Genomic DNA, 14112 nt, shown 5'->3' with positions numbered 1-14112 from the left:
ACGAGTAGATCATTATCAAGATTTTAAATTAGTATATCATATTCATCTCAGAATAAAATCTTGAGTTTGTCATGTTATCTGCGTTTATTAATGCACAATACCCGTCTTTCAGCCTAATATCATTGTCACCAGTTTGGGAAGTCCGCTGTTTATGGCTCTTACTCAGCGTTCACTCAAATGCATGGAGACACTCGTTGAGGTGAGAATTCTCGGGATTATCTGTCCATTCCTGTGTTGTAATTTTGCTTTGCTTAGTCTACCATCTCTATACTCTCTGATATACATGGAGATACCACCATTAACATTCTATTGAATAATTCCTTTTCACAGGCTGGTGCCGATATTAACTGCAAGGGTTGCACCATGTCTCCATTGGTATATGCTACAATGCGAGAAGGTTGTACCAACTTCATTCGGTTTCTGTTGAAGGCTGGAGCAGATCCTAATATCCCCGATGATGTATGGTTTGTATTTTTTTCTATGTATTTTGCTGACTGTATCACCATACTCCATTAAAGCTTCTGGGGATACTATTATGCAACTCCTCTTATCATGTTGATGAGCTGTTTTGGGAATGAATTTAGGTTGCTTTGTGTCGTTGATTATGTCTATTCTCTTCCATCATATAACATTATAAAAATGTTGCTACTTGCTTGTATCCAACAAGTTTGCAACATCAGTATTTTTTCCCCTTTTGAAAGAAGGTCATATCATGCATAACTTGACAGCTGATGAGCTACTGAGTTCTCACCATTCTGGGTAGCAACATTTCTCAAATGTATTCATGCAATAAACAATAGAATAAATTGATTTTTTAGTTAAGTTCATGTTCTTCATCTGTATTGTTAGTATTCATTACGATTCTTACATTTATTATACTTACATCTTGTTCATGTTATTTTTCTATATTTTAAATAGTTCCTTTCTTGAATGACATTCTTACTTTCTGAAATAATTAACTGTTACCTTTTCTTCTGTTGGTCAGTTGGGTAGGTTGCCGGTAGTGCTTGCTGCAGTACGTGATTGCATGGAAGAGGTTGAAATGTTGTTTCCTTTAACTTCCCCAATTCCAAATGTCCCAAACTGGAGTGTTGAGGGAGTAGTTTCTCATGCAAAAATTGAAGATAAAAAGCCAATGGTATGTTGTGTCTGTTCTGATGTTGTTTCAGTATTGGATACTGTTTGAAAGCTGAACCTTTATTTTGTTCTTCAGTTCTAAATTTATTATCCATTAATGTTATTATAAGCTGTGGTTAACTGGTCATTATATGCATGGCGCCATATGTACATTGATAGAACCATGGCTTATTTATTGGAGTAATCTTAGGTCTCCCAACTTGGGATATATCATAAAGATAGTTTTTTTACTGCTGACTAGCCTAGAAAACCTAACTATAATTTCATTAGAAGGGTAATATGATCACGCTGAGAGTGAATAAACATCATGAACCATGTGTGATACGCACTATCAACTATAGTTTAATGGAACATAATATAAACAAACCCTATATTGCAATGAATAAAAAATGATATCCAAACTAGGTAAAATCATAAAGTAAAAGAGTTCTTCTGCTTCCAAGCTTCAAAAGTGCAAACACCTGAGACCTGATAAGATCGACTCTTAAAATAGGATAATTGCAGTGCCCTTTGCACAATGATATTTGCATGTAAATTTTAGGCAAGTCTCAGTTCTGTTAGCTATCATAAGCATATGTTGTGTAGAGAATAGTCGGATGCTCTCTGATGCGGGAATGCTTAGATATGGCTAATAGTTATGGTCTTATTGATCCATAGCATGGTTAGAAAATACTCCGTTTCAAAATATAAGGTGTATTAGTTTTTTTTAAAGTCAAACATATGCATGTTTGAAGTTTTTAGGAAAAATATATCAATATCTACGGTACCAAATTTGTATCATTGGGTCCATCATGAGAAGTATTTTCATATTTTACTTATTTTGTATTGTAGATGTCGATATTTCATTCTATAATCTTGGTCAAACACACACACAAGTTTGACTTGCACGGAATTAGATACACCTTATATTCTGGAATGGAGGGAGTACACAACATCATGTGCAGGGTGTGTTATTCATTAGTATCTAGTAACAATGTCACATGAACAATTATGTTTTATTTCAGTGGCATACTAGCTATAAATTATGTCGCTTGAGGTGTGGGCAAATGCTATCTATCATGTATATGTCCGAGCCCTTTATCCCATTATGTACTCCCTCTGTTCCAAATTACTTGTCATAGAAATGGATGTATGTAGAACTAATAATACATCTAGATACATTCATATTAGTGATAAGTAATTCCGGACGGATGGAGTACCTAACTGGCTAGCACATATGCAATGTGTTCTCCTTGGTTGTTTCTGTGAAAGAAGGAACACCTTGATCTGTGCTCATATTCTCATGTTTCATGTTGCCTGCCATCTACTGTGCACTGCAGGCCACACCTGGTGTTTGGTAGATTGTAACATTGTTCTGACTTTCACGACAACAATCCATGATAAAGAAAAGGATGGTCCATAATAGCATACTTCTTTGAGAAAATAGCCTTAGGGCATTCGAGTAAATCATCACAGTGAATGATGATTATTTCCGCAATTTGAACATTTAATTCCTGTTTCATTATGTAAATGTCCAGGAGCTTAGGGACCATCAAAGAAGAAAAAATTTCTTGAAGTTACAAGCTGATGCGGCATTCGAGCAGAAGGAGTATAAGATTGCATCACAGTTATATGATATGGTAAACCTCTTCCACTTATGCTATGATGGTCTAGATGAGTAAGTTTTTGCTGCCAATGGGAACTGAATTAAAATCAGTTTCTTTTCTAACTAACTAGGTTTCTTACTATATACTCTATGTAGTAATTTACATTATTAACCACTTCGGGTATCAAATAGTTTTTTTCAATGTAACATGTCAGCTGTGACTGTGAATGGCACAAAAACAGAAAAATATATATTATCTGATGATCCAGAAAAGAAACGTGTAACTGGGGGACAATGATTCCATGAGCTCCATGTATTTTAAATGTAGTGTTGTGTATGCGACCATGAATATATCTGACATGAATATATCTGATTGAAGACCGACTAAAATTACAACTAGATCGAGCTAGACCCATCTAGATTAATATAATTTGAAGCAACCTTACTTTAAGAATGTGCTGAAATTCACGCATCTTAATAATTATGTGGTACAATGAAAGAAATTTCTCATGGGGTGCCCATTTAGGGCGTGGCAATTAATGAATAAAAACAATGTTTGACTGGTTCTCGACTCATATCATTATGGACATGGCATAACCAATAATGGGTCACATGTATATGGTAGGTAGCGATCTAGAGATAACTTGTTAGTATGCCATGCATGTATGTACTTGACTTGATTGGGATGGTTACTCATTTGGACTAATCTTAACCGACGTAGATCATGCATATTAAGTAAATTTGACTTCACTTGAGAACATATTTGACATTCTTTGTTTGGCTTCTTATATCTTCACATTCCATGAAAACTTTTTTTCTTCTCAGCTAATATGAAATTTTGATGGTTGCCCATTGCCTGCGTCTGATGTGATGATGTCTACTTAGGATTGTTAACTACATATTCAAATTGACCGTAAATGTAAATTGAACAAGCCAATCAGTCTAGTAAGAGAATGTGTTCCATAACTCCATTCTGTAGTATTACTTAGTAGTAAAGTTTTTACACGGTTTTTTACTTGTCCATACATAAGCATTGAATAAAACTCCTGTATATGGTGATTTTAAGTTGAAAATAATATTTTTCATGACCTCTCATGTTTGACCATAGGCAATATGTCATGAAGAGTGTGCAACAGTGTACTGCAACAGGAGTCTTTGTAAACTGCTCATGGGTGATGGTAAAGGTGCTTTGTCAGATGCTCTCAGGTGCAGAGTGCTGCAACCTCATTGGGCAAAAGCTTGCTGTCGTCAAGGTGCAGCTCACATGCTACTCAAGGTGAGTCTAGCTTGCCAGTGTGTTCACTATTTACATATAAATCTTACATTCTGGTCACATTCCTTGATTTGCCATGCACCCAGGAGTATGAACAAGCCTGTAATGCTTTCTTGGATGCACAAGATCTGGATCCTGGAAATGCTGAAATTGAGGGTGAACTAGGGTAACCTTCTCTCTTTGCTTATCTCTTTTCCGTGTCTTCCAAATGCAAGTATGGGTTTAGGCTAGCAAATTACTTTATAGTGACCTGAAGCAGTTGCATACTTGACTATACATGTAGAGTGCCATTAGCGCACGACTCTGGAGAACTTTTTCTTATGCCGCACTTGTGGTTCAGTAACGTGTAGGACTGCCATTAGCGACTATGTCAGTCCTAGAAAGAGGAACAATGTAGCTACTGAGTTGCATATTGAGGGACTATTGCTAGCGCTGATATTTCCATTCCATCGGGCTGAATTTCTTGCAGGAAGGCTAGGGAGCTCATGAAGAATCCTTCAGGCGAAGGTGAGCAGTGAGGCGCGGGCGGGCGCAGGCTGGAACATGTTCTACTTTTCACTGAAGTGGAGCTAGCGGGAACTTCTAATCCTTGTGTCTTGATTTGAATTTCATGGGAAACTGCAGACTGCTACAACGAGATTTTGTATGAAATTTTCTCGTCTTGCCTGTGGATCGTACTTGCCGTATGCAATTACTTTTATTTTGGATGAGTACTTTTGCATTTTCAATCATTGAGCAAATTGATTAAATGCATCATCAAACATGGACTAGTTCATGATGGCGCTCTCTACTCTCTGTGTGACTCTCGCCACTCCCAGGGACTAACATAGTGTCAGGAGCCAACACAGTCTGCTATTTGATCTGCTGATCGATCTATCCCCAGTAGCGGTTAACTTGGGCACGACCCCTTTTGAGTTCGTGAGAGTGAGAGAAATTTGCTTTCTTTTTCTCCTCGCGTGAAGATTGAGAGCTTTATTGATTAATGAATAGGATTACAATCCAGAGCCAAAAGGCCTTGGAGGTTCTCAGGGGCATCTTGTAAACCACAGATCGATACGATGCTTGGACTGCAAAAGTTCTAGGAAATCTTTAACCCTACTCTGACTTTCTATCTCCCTCTCTTGAAAATTACGGAACAACTAAGGGCAACTCAAACGAGCCGACCCAAATGCTCTGACGGACAGGCGACTGGCCCATGTCCGTCCTTCCCTGGGCAGTGCACACATAGTCTCTCATTTCCCATTTAGACCGAAGCTAGGAAGGAGACACATAGAGCTAGAGACTAAATACCCCGTTTGCTTAAGAATGAAAGAAGATGGAGGTCACTGCTTTTCTAAATGCAAGCCAGTCAAGCACTTATGAAGATTGGTGGAAATGGAGGAAGTCTGACTTGACTTTATTGAGTTGTGTAAGTCCCACCGAAATCATCTTTATCCTGCTACAGATGGGTGGTGGATAAAGAAAAATGATACGGGGTATGTACTGTGGCTATGGTGGCATGAGAGGAATAAAGCAAATGTTGGAGATTAAAGAAGGAACATACAACAAGTAGCCTAATCAATAGAAGGGCACAACTTGGAGTATGAGGAACATCTTAGGCAAATGAAGGTGCGTAGGCCAGCTCAGAAAGAACAGAAAAGGTGGACTCCTCCACCGTTTCTTAAATCGCCACATCCCTGATATAGGCACTTCAATGGGAGGCTCGGGGTGATCGGAAATGAAGATGATGGTGTAGAAGCGGCAGGACGCTCTGCAAGCGGAGGCATTGGCGTTCATGAAGGCAATTTGCGAGCGGTGGGACTAGGCTTGTGAGACAGATTGCCTAGTGCTTAAACATGTTACAATTAGTGCTTAAACATGTTACGGTGAGCAATGCGCATGATTTGGCAACACGTGGATTTATTTTTCAGGAAGTCAAGCATTTGCTGAATGTGTACTTTGATTCGGTTAACGTAGGCTATTGCCCAAGGGCTTGTAATAATGTTGCTCGTGCACTAGCAGCTCATGGTGCATGTATGGGTGAGGGAGAATCCGGGCAAAGGTTCTCTGAAATCCATAACTTTGTACTTGCAAACTGTACCCAGCGATCTTGCTAGGCAGACTGTTGTAATGGAACAATCAAGACTCAAGGTACTCCGTCTCAACAACAACAACAAAAAGCACCACCCCAGCTGCTCCCGTAGCTCCTGGGAGGGGCGAGAGCGACATGGAGAACAGAGTGTGCTACTAAGCGAAAGAGTGCGCCGTTTTAAACTAGCCCATGTCGATGTTGCATTTAATCCATTTGCTCAATAGTCGAAAAAGCAAAAGGTACGCACCCAAAACAACATAAATTGCATACGGCAAGTACAATCCACGGGCAAGACGAGATAATTCACACAAAGTCGTATTTTAGCACTCTGCAGTCACGAGTTTTTCCGCATGAATTTCGTAGCACAACACAAGGATCAGAAGTTCCTGCTAGAGCTCTACTTTACTGAAAGGTGGAACATGTTTCAGCCCGCGCACGCCCGCGCCTCACCGCTCACCTTCGGCAGGAGGATTCTTCATGAGTTCCCTAGCCTTCCTGCAAGATTTCAACCGGTTGGAATGGAAATGCCAGCTCTAACAGTAGTGCCTCAATATGCAACTCAATAACCACATCATTCCTCACACTAGGTCCAACCCTACACGTTACTTAGACTCAAGTGGCACATAAGAACGAAAGAAATTCGGCAGGGATGTGCGCTATTGGCATTTGACGTGAAATAGTCAAGTATGCAACTGCTTCTCATCACTGTAAACGTACTTTGCCAACCTAAACCGTAGCAGCATTTGGAGGCACTCAAAAGAGACGAGCATAAGGGAGTAGGTTACCGTAGTTCATGTTCAATCTCAGCATTCCCAGGATCCAAGTTTTGTGCATCCAAGAGAGCATCACAGGCTTGCTTATACTCCTGGGAGCAGAGCAAATCATATATCAGTATATCAATTATGGAGTAAGTCATCGGTGGACACACTGGCAAAGCTAGAGGCACCTTGAGTAGCATATGAGCTGCAGCTTGACGGTAGCAAGCTTTTGCCCAATCAGGCCGCAGCATTCTGCACCTGAGAGCATCTGACAAAGCACCTTCACCATCACCCATGAGCAGTTTACAAACACTCCTGTTTGCATACAGTGTTGCACTCTCTCCATGATCTATTGCCTACGGTCAAAAGTTGGCCATCCAAATATTATTCTCAAAACTTAATAATGCAGATGGAGTTGGAACACATTCTCTAACTAGATTGATTGGCTTGTTCAATTTACATGTACCTACGTATGATCAGTTTGGGTACAGTTAAACTAACCATTTGATGACACACCACACACATTAACAGAGGCAGTAGACAAACATATCAAAGATTCATATTAGCCAAGAAGGAGAAAAGAACTTCTCATGGAAGTACTCTCTTTTTTCTAACGTGCGCAGATGATGCCAATATAAGTTTCTTAAGTGAAGTACTGAAGTCAAATTTTCTTAGTAGTATGCATATTAATCTCTGTCAGTGAAGATTAGTCCCAAACAATGAGAGTGAAGATCAGTTTCAGTCAGTGACAAATAAGGTGAAATCATACATGGAAAATTAATAAGCAATATGTCGTTTTCCCAGTCCTACTATTCATTGTCAATAACACTGTTTTTCGACAATCAAAGCACATATTTTACATTAAAAATGGTCTGATATTGTAAGGTTAGATAATAAGAAACCTAGATAGAAAAAAATAAATGCTCTCCAACTAGATCCCTGTTAACACACAAAAATTATCTTTCGAAACCATCATAGATTAAGTGCAAGAGATTTACCAGACCATAACACTCTGATGCCATCTTATACTCCTTCAGCTTGAATGCTGTATCAGCCTGTGACTTGAGCAAACGTTGTCTTCTTTCACGGTGTCGTTGCTCCTAGACAATAAGTAAAATAAACATGAAATGGATATTTGAATTCTAGAAGTAATCATCATCTACTATGATAATTTCCATCACAAAAAGGAAAAACAGCAACCTTGTGTTCAACATTCTACATAGCTTAGTATCTAGGTGGCAAGCTCTTTCACATAATTATGCTGCATGCATATGGCAAATGCCACATCAAATGGAGAAAGTTGTTACTGGTCGGAAGCACAGAGTCAAGGTCTTGAAAGGACTCCTCTGCAATTATAGGTATAGAAAATGCACCAAAAATGGAGGAACATAAGCCTCTTGTGTCTTCTTCAAAAGAAGTATACGACTAGTACTAGAGCACTGTTATCCTTTTCTTTACCACTAAATAATGTCGCTAAAGCTAGAACAATGTTTTTCTTTTGCGGGGAAAAGTTAGAAAAATGTTACAATCTATGAAAACACCAAGTGGGGCCTGCAGCGCAAAGTAAATGGCACGCAATAGGAAACATGGGGACATGAGCAGAGATCAAGGTGTTTTATCTTTCACGAAAATAACCAAGGGGAAAACACTGCGTATGTGCTTGCAAGTGCAACATAATTTTAGAACAAGTGTGTTACTTAACTAAAATATATTGTTCATGAGAGATTATTACTACTATACTAACAACTAGCACAGCCGGTACATGATGCTGGTGTACTTCACAACCACGCTATGAGATCCATGACTATGAGCAACATTCAATATTCCTGTACCAGACAACACTAACTAATCCACAGTATTTCAAGAAGTTAATGGCAGTTACTTGAAGTGAGACTGCCATACAATCTATATGCAACTATCATTTCACAAAGAGTACACCAATTGCCTTATCTTAAGAGTTGATCTTATCAGGTGTAAGGTGTTTGTACTTTTGAACATTGGAAGCAGCAGTACTATTTTCCTCAGTTATTTCTACCAATTATCCAACAGAAAAACAGAATTTGGTTAGCATTTTCTATTCATTACAATCATTACCCTTCCAAATTACAGTTGGTGGTTTATCCTAAGAAAACCCCATAATGTGGTGTAGTCTACATAGTAACCACTAACCAGAGCTTACAATAATACTGAATGGACAGATTTCAGGACTGAAGAACAAAACGATGGCTTAGTTTTCAAGCAATATTCAATATGGAAACAACATGCGAACAGAAACTATCAAAATAACAAACCATTGGTTTTTTATCTTCATTTTTCACATGGGAAATTACCCCTTCAATACTCCAGTCTGGGACAGTTGGAATTGGCGTAGTAAAAGGAAGCAACATTTCAACCTCTTCCTTGCAATCTCGTAATGCAGCAAGCTCTATCGGTAACCTGCCCAACTGGCAAACAAAAGAAAAAAGAAATGTCACTTATTTCGTATATTGAAGACATCAATAAAAAAAGGAAACCATAGCGATAATAACATAAGAACCTGATCATTCATAACTTAGAATCGATGTAAATAATTATAATATTGTCAGAAAGAACCAGGATCACTGTAATTATCAAATATTTCAACAAGGAGAGAATTCCGACAACTGGGATGAAGAACTACATAATTAAGCTAAAGAGGTGAATTTATTTCAGTTTGTATTGCGTGAGTCATTGGAGAAATGCTGCTACCCAGAATGGTACATACTGATATCTCAGTATCTCATCAACTGTTTAGAATACATATATAGCAAAGGAACATGAACATTGTGTAATGTACTCTCGATGCAGAAAATTTTAACATTGTGGGAAGGAACCAGGATCTATGTAATATTTTCATCAAATGTTCCAACAAGGATTTACCCGAAAAGCATTATAAAATTGCTAAGCAATTCAAACTGCCAACACACAAGGTTTCAAAGAGAGGCATTTCAGCAAATGTTGAGACACCACAAGACTCAGACACCACAAAAGTGCATATTTTTTAAATACCTCGATATTTGTATATAAAAAAGGAATACATATACTACTACCTAGGTGGTCTTATGTACTCCCAGTTACGGTAGATACTTCCATACTGCCGCTACAAACCAAAAAAGTAGGCATGTTTCTTCAATAGGAAATCAACAATTGATGATGAACAGAAAATAATAAGTCTATTGATATAGACCGTTGAGAATTGGGCTGTATCCCAATGGTGGATGTGGAGTGAGGTCACCCTACCACAGAGTTCGATTCCCGTGAGGTGATATCTAAGTCGCCCACATAGGTCTTTTTTAATGATAAAGACTATTAGAATGAAAGGTCAACACAACTTTACTAAGAACAAGCATCAATTTCCCACCTAGTCAACGGCACAAAGCAACCTAAACTCACTGCTAAATGGCTTCTTTGAATAATAGCATCACCAGAAGATTTGATAGTATATAGTGAAATTCTGCATACTAGGACAGCAAAATATACAGAAAATATACGAAACATACATCATTGGGAATATTAGGATCAGCTCCAGCCTTCAACAGAAACTTAATGAAGTTGGTATAACCTCCTTGCAGTGTAGCAAACACCAAAAGTGTCATAGTGGAAGCTTTGCAATTAACATCGGCACCAGCCTGTAAAGAGGATTATGCAATAGAATGTTCAGTGTTATCTCAATGCACATCAGCATATAAGCATGGCAGCGATGACATAAAGGTAGAGTAGAGAAAATCAACACATAGCTATGATTAATAATCAAGAGAATACTCACCTTAATGAGTAGCTTCATGCACTTCAATGAACGGTAAATAAGAGCACTCAGCAGGGGAGTAGTAGCACCGCTGATAATGATGTTAGGCTGAAAGCAGAGTATTGTGTTTTGTATTAAGAAAAACAGGTGGCATGATAAAGTCAAGAGTTCCTAATAAAAAAGCATGTCATCATATAATTTACTGGTGTGTTTGGTGGTTTTTCGAGGGATAAAATGTAAGTCAACAATCCAATCCTAATCCTGATCTAACAAGCTTGTTTGGTTCGAGGATTGAAATGGGTTGCTCCATCAATCAATCACACTTCAAGATCTCTACTGAATTTCATAAACCTAGAAACATATTTGCAGTATCTAAGTATGTTTTACTCCAAGCAACCAAAACACCCCCAGGACAAGACATATTTGCCCACGTCATCTAACTAGTTGGCAAGCTAACAATCATCTGTCCAAATTAACTCTGAATCAACAGAAATAGGAAATAGAGGAGGCTATATACATTTGCGTGGTGGTCCAATAAAATCTTCAGCGTCTTATCCTGCTCATTTGTAGCAGCCATGAAGAGTGGTGGTCCACGGCCACAGTCTATGTCGACTGGCACCCCTTTTGAAAGGAGGAACTCTGTTACCTTGCAGCATCCTGTAGTGAACGAGATGATTCCGTAAGTCATGTTTTGCCATAACAATGAACAAACCAAGTGTAGTAGAGTAAATAACATCACGTATGTATGCGCGTATCAAGGGGAGAACCTGCCGAGACAGCATGGTGGAGAATTGTGCGTCCCTTGTCATCTGCTTTCATTAGATCACCACCATGATCAAGGAAATACTTGACAGTGGGAACATCACCAGACTGAGCTGACATCATAAACGGAGTTGCACCTGTAAGAAAAGCACATATCAACACAATCTCGATCGCCTACTAGAAAACATTGGCGTGGCAGACATCGATTTAGAAAATGGGGAAAGAAATAGAGAAAGACCTAGAGCTACGCTTCCAATTCCAGGAGCATTCACATCTCCCCCAAGCTCCTCCACCAAATACTTGCAAACCTCCAGATGGCCTCCGCATGCCGCACCATGCAACGCACCAACTCCATCTTTGTTGAAAGAAAAAATCGCCGATGGGCCACCATTCCCCCGAGTAAGACTGTTTACAATATCTTTCCTCACAGAAACAATATCACATTACATAAATAGACAGCCATATCAACAAAATCGAAAACCGAAAGAGAAAAGGAAACATGTATGCAATGCATAAGAACCTCAGATTCCAAAGGAACCGATTTAATGCATTCATGGACACAATTATGCAGTGAAACTCTTGTCGGCATATCAATCTAGAGTACTTGACTATACTGCAAATTTGGTTGTAAACAGAATCGTGTCCCATCATCAAAAGATGCAAGATTTACACCCTGATTTGTTAAGATAAAAACACTGCTCGTCTGAATTTTGTTTTAACCGGAATGCTCGTCCGGATTTCAGGAGGGAGACTAAGTATGAAGTCTTGTAATTACTAGATAATAAAATTGCTTGATCATCGCTACTAATCCAACGCTGATGTTTCTAAATGGTGAATGCAATAAAACAAGCAATACATAGCATCTGACAAATCAAGACACCCGTAGCAACACAGAAAATAGAATCTGATAAGCATACTATTTTCCGAACAAGCGGTGGTGGATGGTTAGGCGCCTCAGCAATGCAGCATGCCCAAACAACCTCCAACCCCACAGACACAGCACACGCATGGCATGACTAGGCTAGAACGGAAATGAGGAAAATGCACAGGATTGAGGCGGAGAGGAGGAGAAAGTGCTACCTTTGAGGCGGCCGAGGTTGCCGTGGAGCGCCGCCATGAGGAGAGCGTTCTCATCTGCACACACGCGCGCACGTATGATCCCGGTCAGGAATGCAGCCACAGAGCGAGGCAGAGAGAAGGGATGATCGCGGTAGCAAACCAGAGGGGGTAGGGGGGACGTACCGGTGCCGCCGTCGCCGGAGGGGGCGCAGTAGACGAACGGAGCCGCCGCCATGGCCCAGTCCCGCCGGCCTCGCTCGTGCTCGCGGGGTGGAGGTGGGCGACGCCGGAGAAATCCTGCGGTGCGGTGCCGGTGCGGCGCGGGGGGCTGGGGTTTTCAGCCTGGGCTGGGTTGCCCAGCGGCGGGGGAGCTGGGGTTTTCAGTCTGGGCTGGGTTGCCCAGCGGCGGGGAAAGCGAGGGCGGTGTGGAGTGGATGAACCCGGTGCTGGTGCACTGCCCGTGCTCTCTCCGGGTCTTGCCCCTGCGCGTGCATAGACCCGGTGGACCCGGAACTCGTCGCTCGGGAGTAAACCCATCTGACTCGGAGTTTTCGGACCCACTCGCAATGACAACGGGACACACAAGCGCGAGAGAATCTTGTCAGTGAGTAGGTACATGGTGGGTAGAGAGCAGGACATGTGACGCTGGTGCAGCGGGGCGCCCTGCTCATAGCGTGCCAGTCGTTGGTGGACACGTGTGCAGCAAGGACGAGGCGGAAAGGCTACCGCTTGGACCTGCCCTCCCACGCAGATGGCGGGGAGGAAGCATAGCTGCGTAGGCGTCAGCTAGCTGCTCACGCACCGCTGGGAGCCTCGAGCGAATCCCGGCCTTGTATTTTGAAACAAGGGCGAGATCCCAAGATCCACGAAAAGTCCATTCTGCACCCGAGCTCATATGCTCCTGTATGAACAGTAAAATCAAAAAAATTCAAAAAAATCGAATTTTTTTTTGAGACAAGCATTGACAAAAGTTCTAAGTGCCTGCAAAAATTCGTCATGAAATCACATTCCTAGAAGGCGTGGCAAAAAAAACAAATTCAGTGCTTCAAAATGCGTTTGAAAGTAGCTTTTTCAGAGTACTTTTTTTGTTTTTTTTGCCACGCCTTCTAGGAATGTGATTTCATGACGAATTTTTGCAGGCACTTAGAACTTTTGTCAATGTTTCACTCAAAAAAAATTTGGAAATTTTTGAATTTTTTTTGATTTTTTTTTCGATTTTACAGTTCATGCGGGAGCATATGAGCTCGGGTGCAGATTAGCCGCGTCCCGAGATCCAGTGCTACACACACGGTGGGGAGTGATGTGGAACAGTAAAACTGGGGAGTAGGGGTGCATGTGGGACTCATCTTGGGCGTCCCACCACATCAGAGCATCTCCAGCGGTTGAGCCCCCCAGGAAGCATTTTTTTCGTCGCCGGGGGGCTGCCGGCGAAACATTTGGCATTGGGGTCAAAATTTTCCCAGCCGTCTCCCCAAAAGGCTGTTTCTTTTCTTCTTTTTTTTCTTTTTTATTGTGCATGTCATTTCCACAAACACGTTGTGGGCAAGGCAGCTCGGAGACAACGATGCTGGCCATGAAGGCACAGATTGCCGAGGAGGCGAGCTCGACGGTGGCGAGCTTCCGCTGGAAGAGCCAGGAGTCGCCTGCCTCGCTGAGCCACTGGCAATGGCGTCACAGCAACAGAGCCGAAAGGATGCCGCGCCG

The 14112-nt window shown here is 41.0% G+C and overlaps 2 protein-coding genes across 3 annotated transcripts in view; one reads left to right on the top strand and one right to left on the bottom strand.

The window, feature by feature from the left end:
- LOC119281012 (poly [ADP-ribose] polymerase tankyrase-2-like) overlaps positions 1-4698 on the top strand; it is a 7213-nt gene extending 2515 nt beyond the window's left edge. Inside the window, exons 6-12 of the mRNA XM_037561666.1 lie at positions 113-199; positions 331-459; positions 986-1138; positions 2655-2756; positions 3831-3998; positions 4082-4161; positions 4465-4698. Coding sequence (XP_037417563.1) covers positions 113-199; positions 331-459; positions 986-1138; positions 2655-2756; positions 3831-3998; positions 4082-4161; positions 4465-4513 — 768 coding nt within the window. The 3' untranslated portion in view covers positions 4514-4698. The remainder of the gene's footprint in view (positions 1-112; positions 200-330; positions 460-985; positions 1139-2654; positions 2757-3830; positions 3999-4081; positions 4162-4464) is intronic.
- A 1597-nt stretch (positions 4699-6295) lies between these two features.
- On the bottom strand, positions 6296-12812 carry LOC119275259 (ankyrin repeat and SOCS box protein 2-like). Of its 2 annotated transcripts, none has more exons than XM_037556066.1 (12): positions 12592-12812; positions 12430-12483; positions 11588-11767; positions 11355-11486; positions 11105-11244; positions 10609-10695; positions 10343-10471; positions 9155-9268; positions 7823-7924; positions 7013-7180; positions 6852-6931; positions 6296-6561 (listed from the first exon to the last, which is right to left on the bottom strand). In XM_037556066.1, the coding sequence occupies exons 1-12, from the start codon at positions 12641-12643 to the stop codon at positions 6513-6515; spliced, it is 1287 nt and encodes a 428-aa protein (XP_037411963.1). In that variant the 5' UTR covers positions 12644-12812; the 3' UTR covers positions 6296-6512. The 2 variants fall into 2 exon arrangements, with proteins under 2 accessions (XP_037411963.1, XP_037411962.1); XM_037556065.1 differs by having other exon boundaries at positions 9116-9268; positions 12592-12811.
- Between the last annotated feature and the right edge of the window lie 1300 nt (positions 12813-14112).

Source organism: Triticum dicoccoides, chromosome 3B (assembly GCF_002162155.2).
Source record: "Triticum dicoccoides isolate Atlit2015 ecotype Zavitan chromosome 3B, WEW_v2.0, whole genome shotgun sequence".
NCBI classification, from domain to species: Eukaryota; Viridiplantae; Streptophyta; class Magnoliopsida; order Poales; family Poaceae; genus Triticum; species Triticum dicoccoides.
Note: the sequence above shows the minus strand (reverse complement) of the source record. Positions and strands in the feature narration are given on the sequence as shown.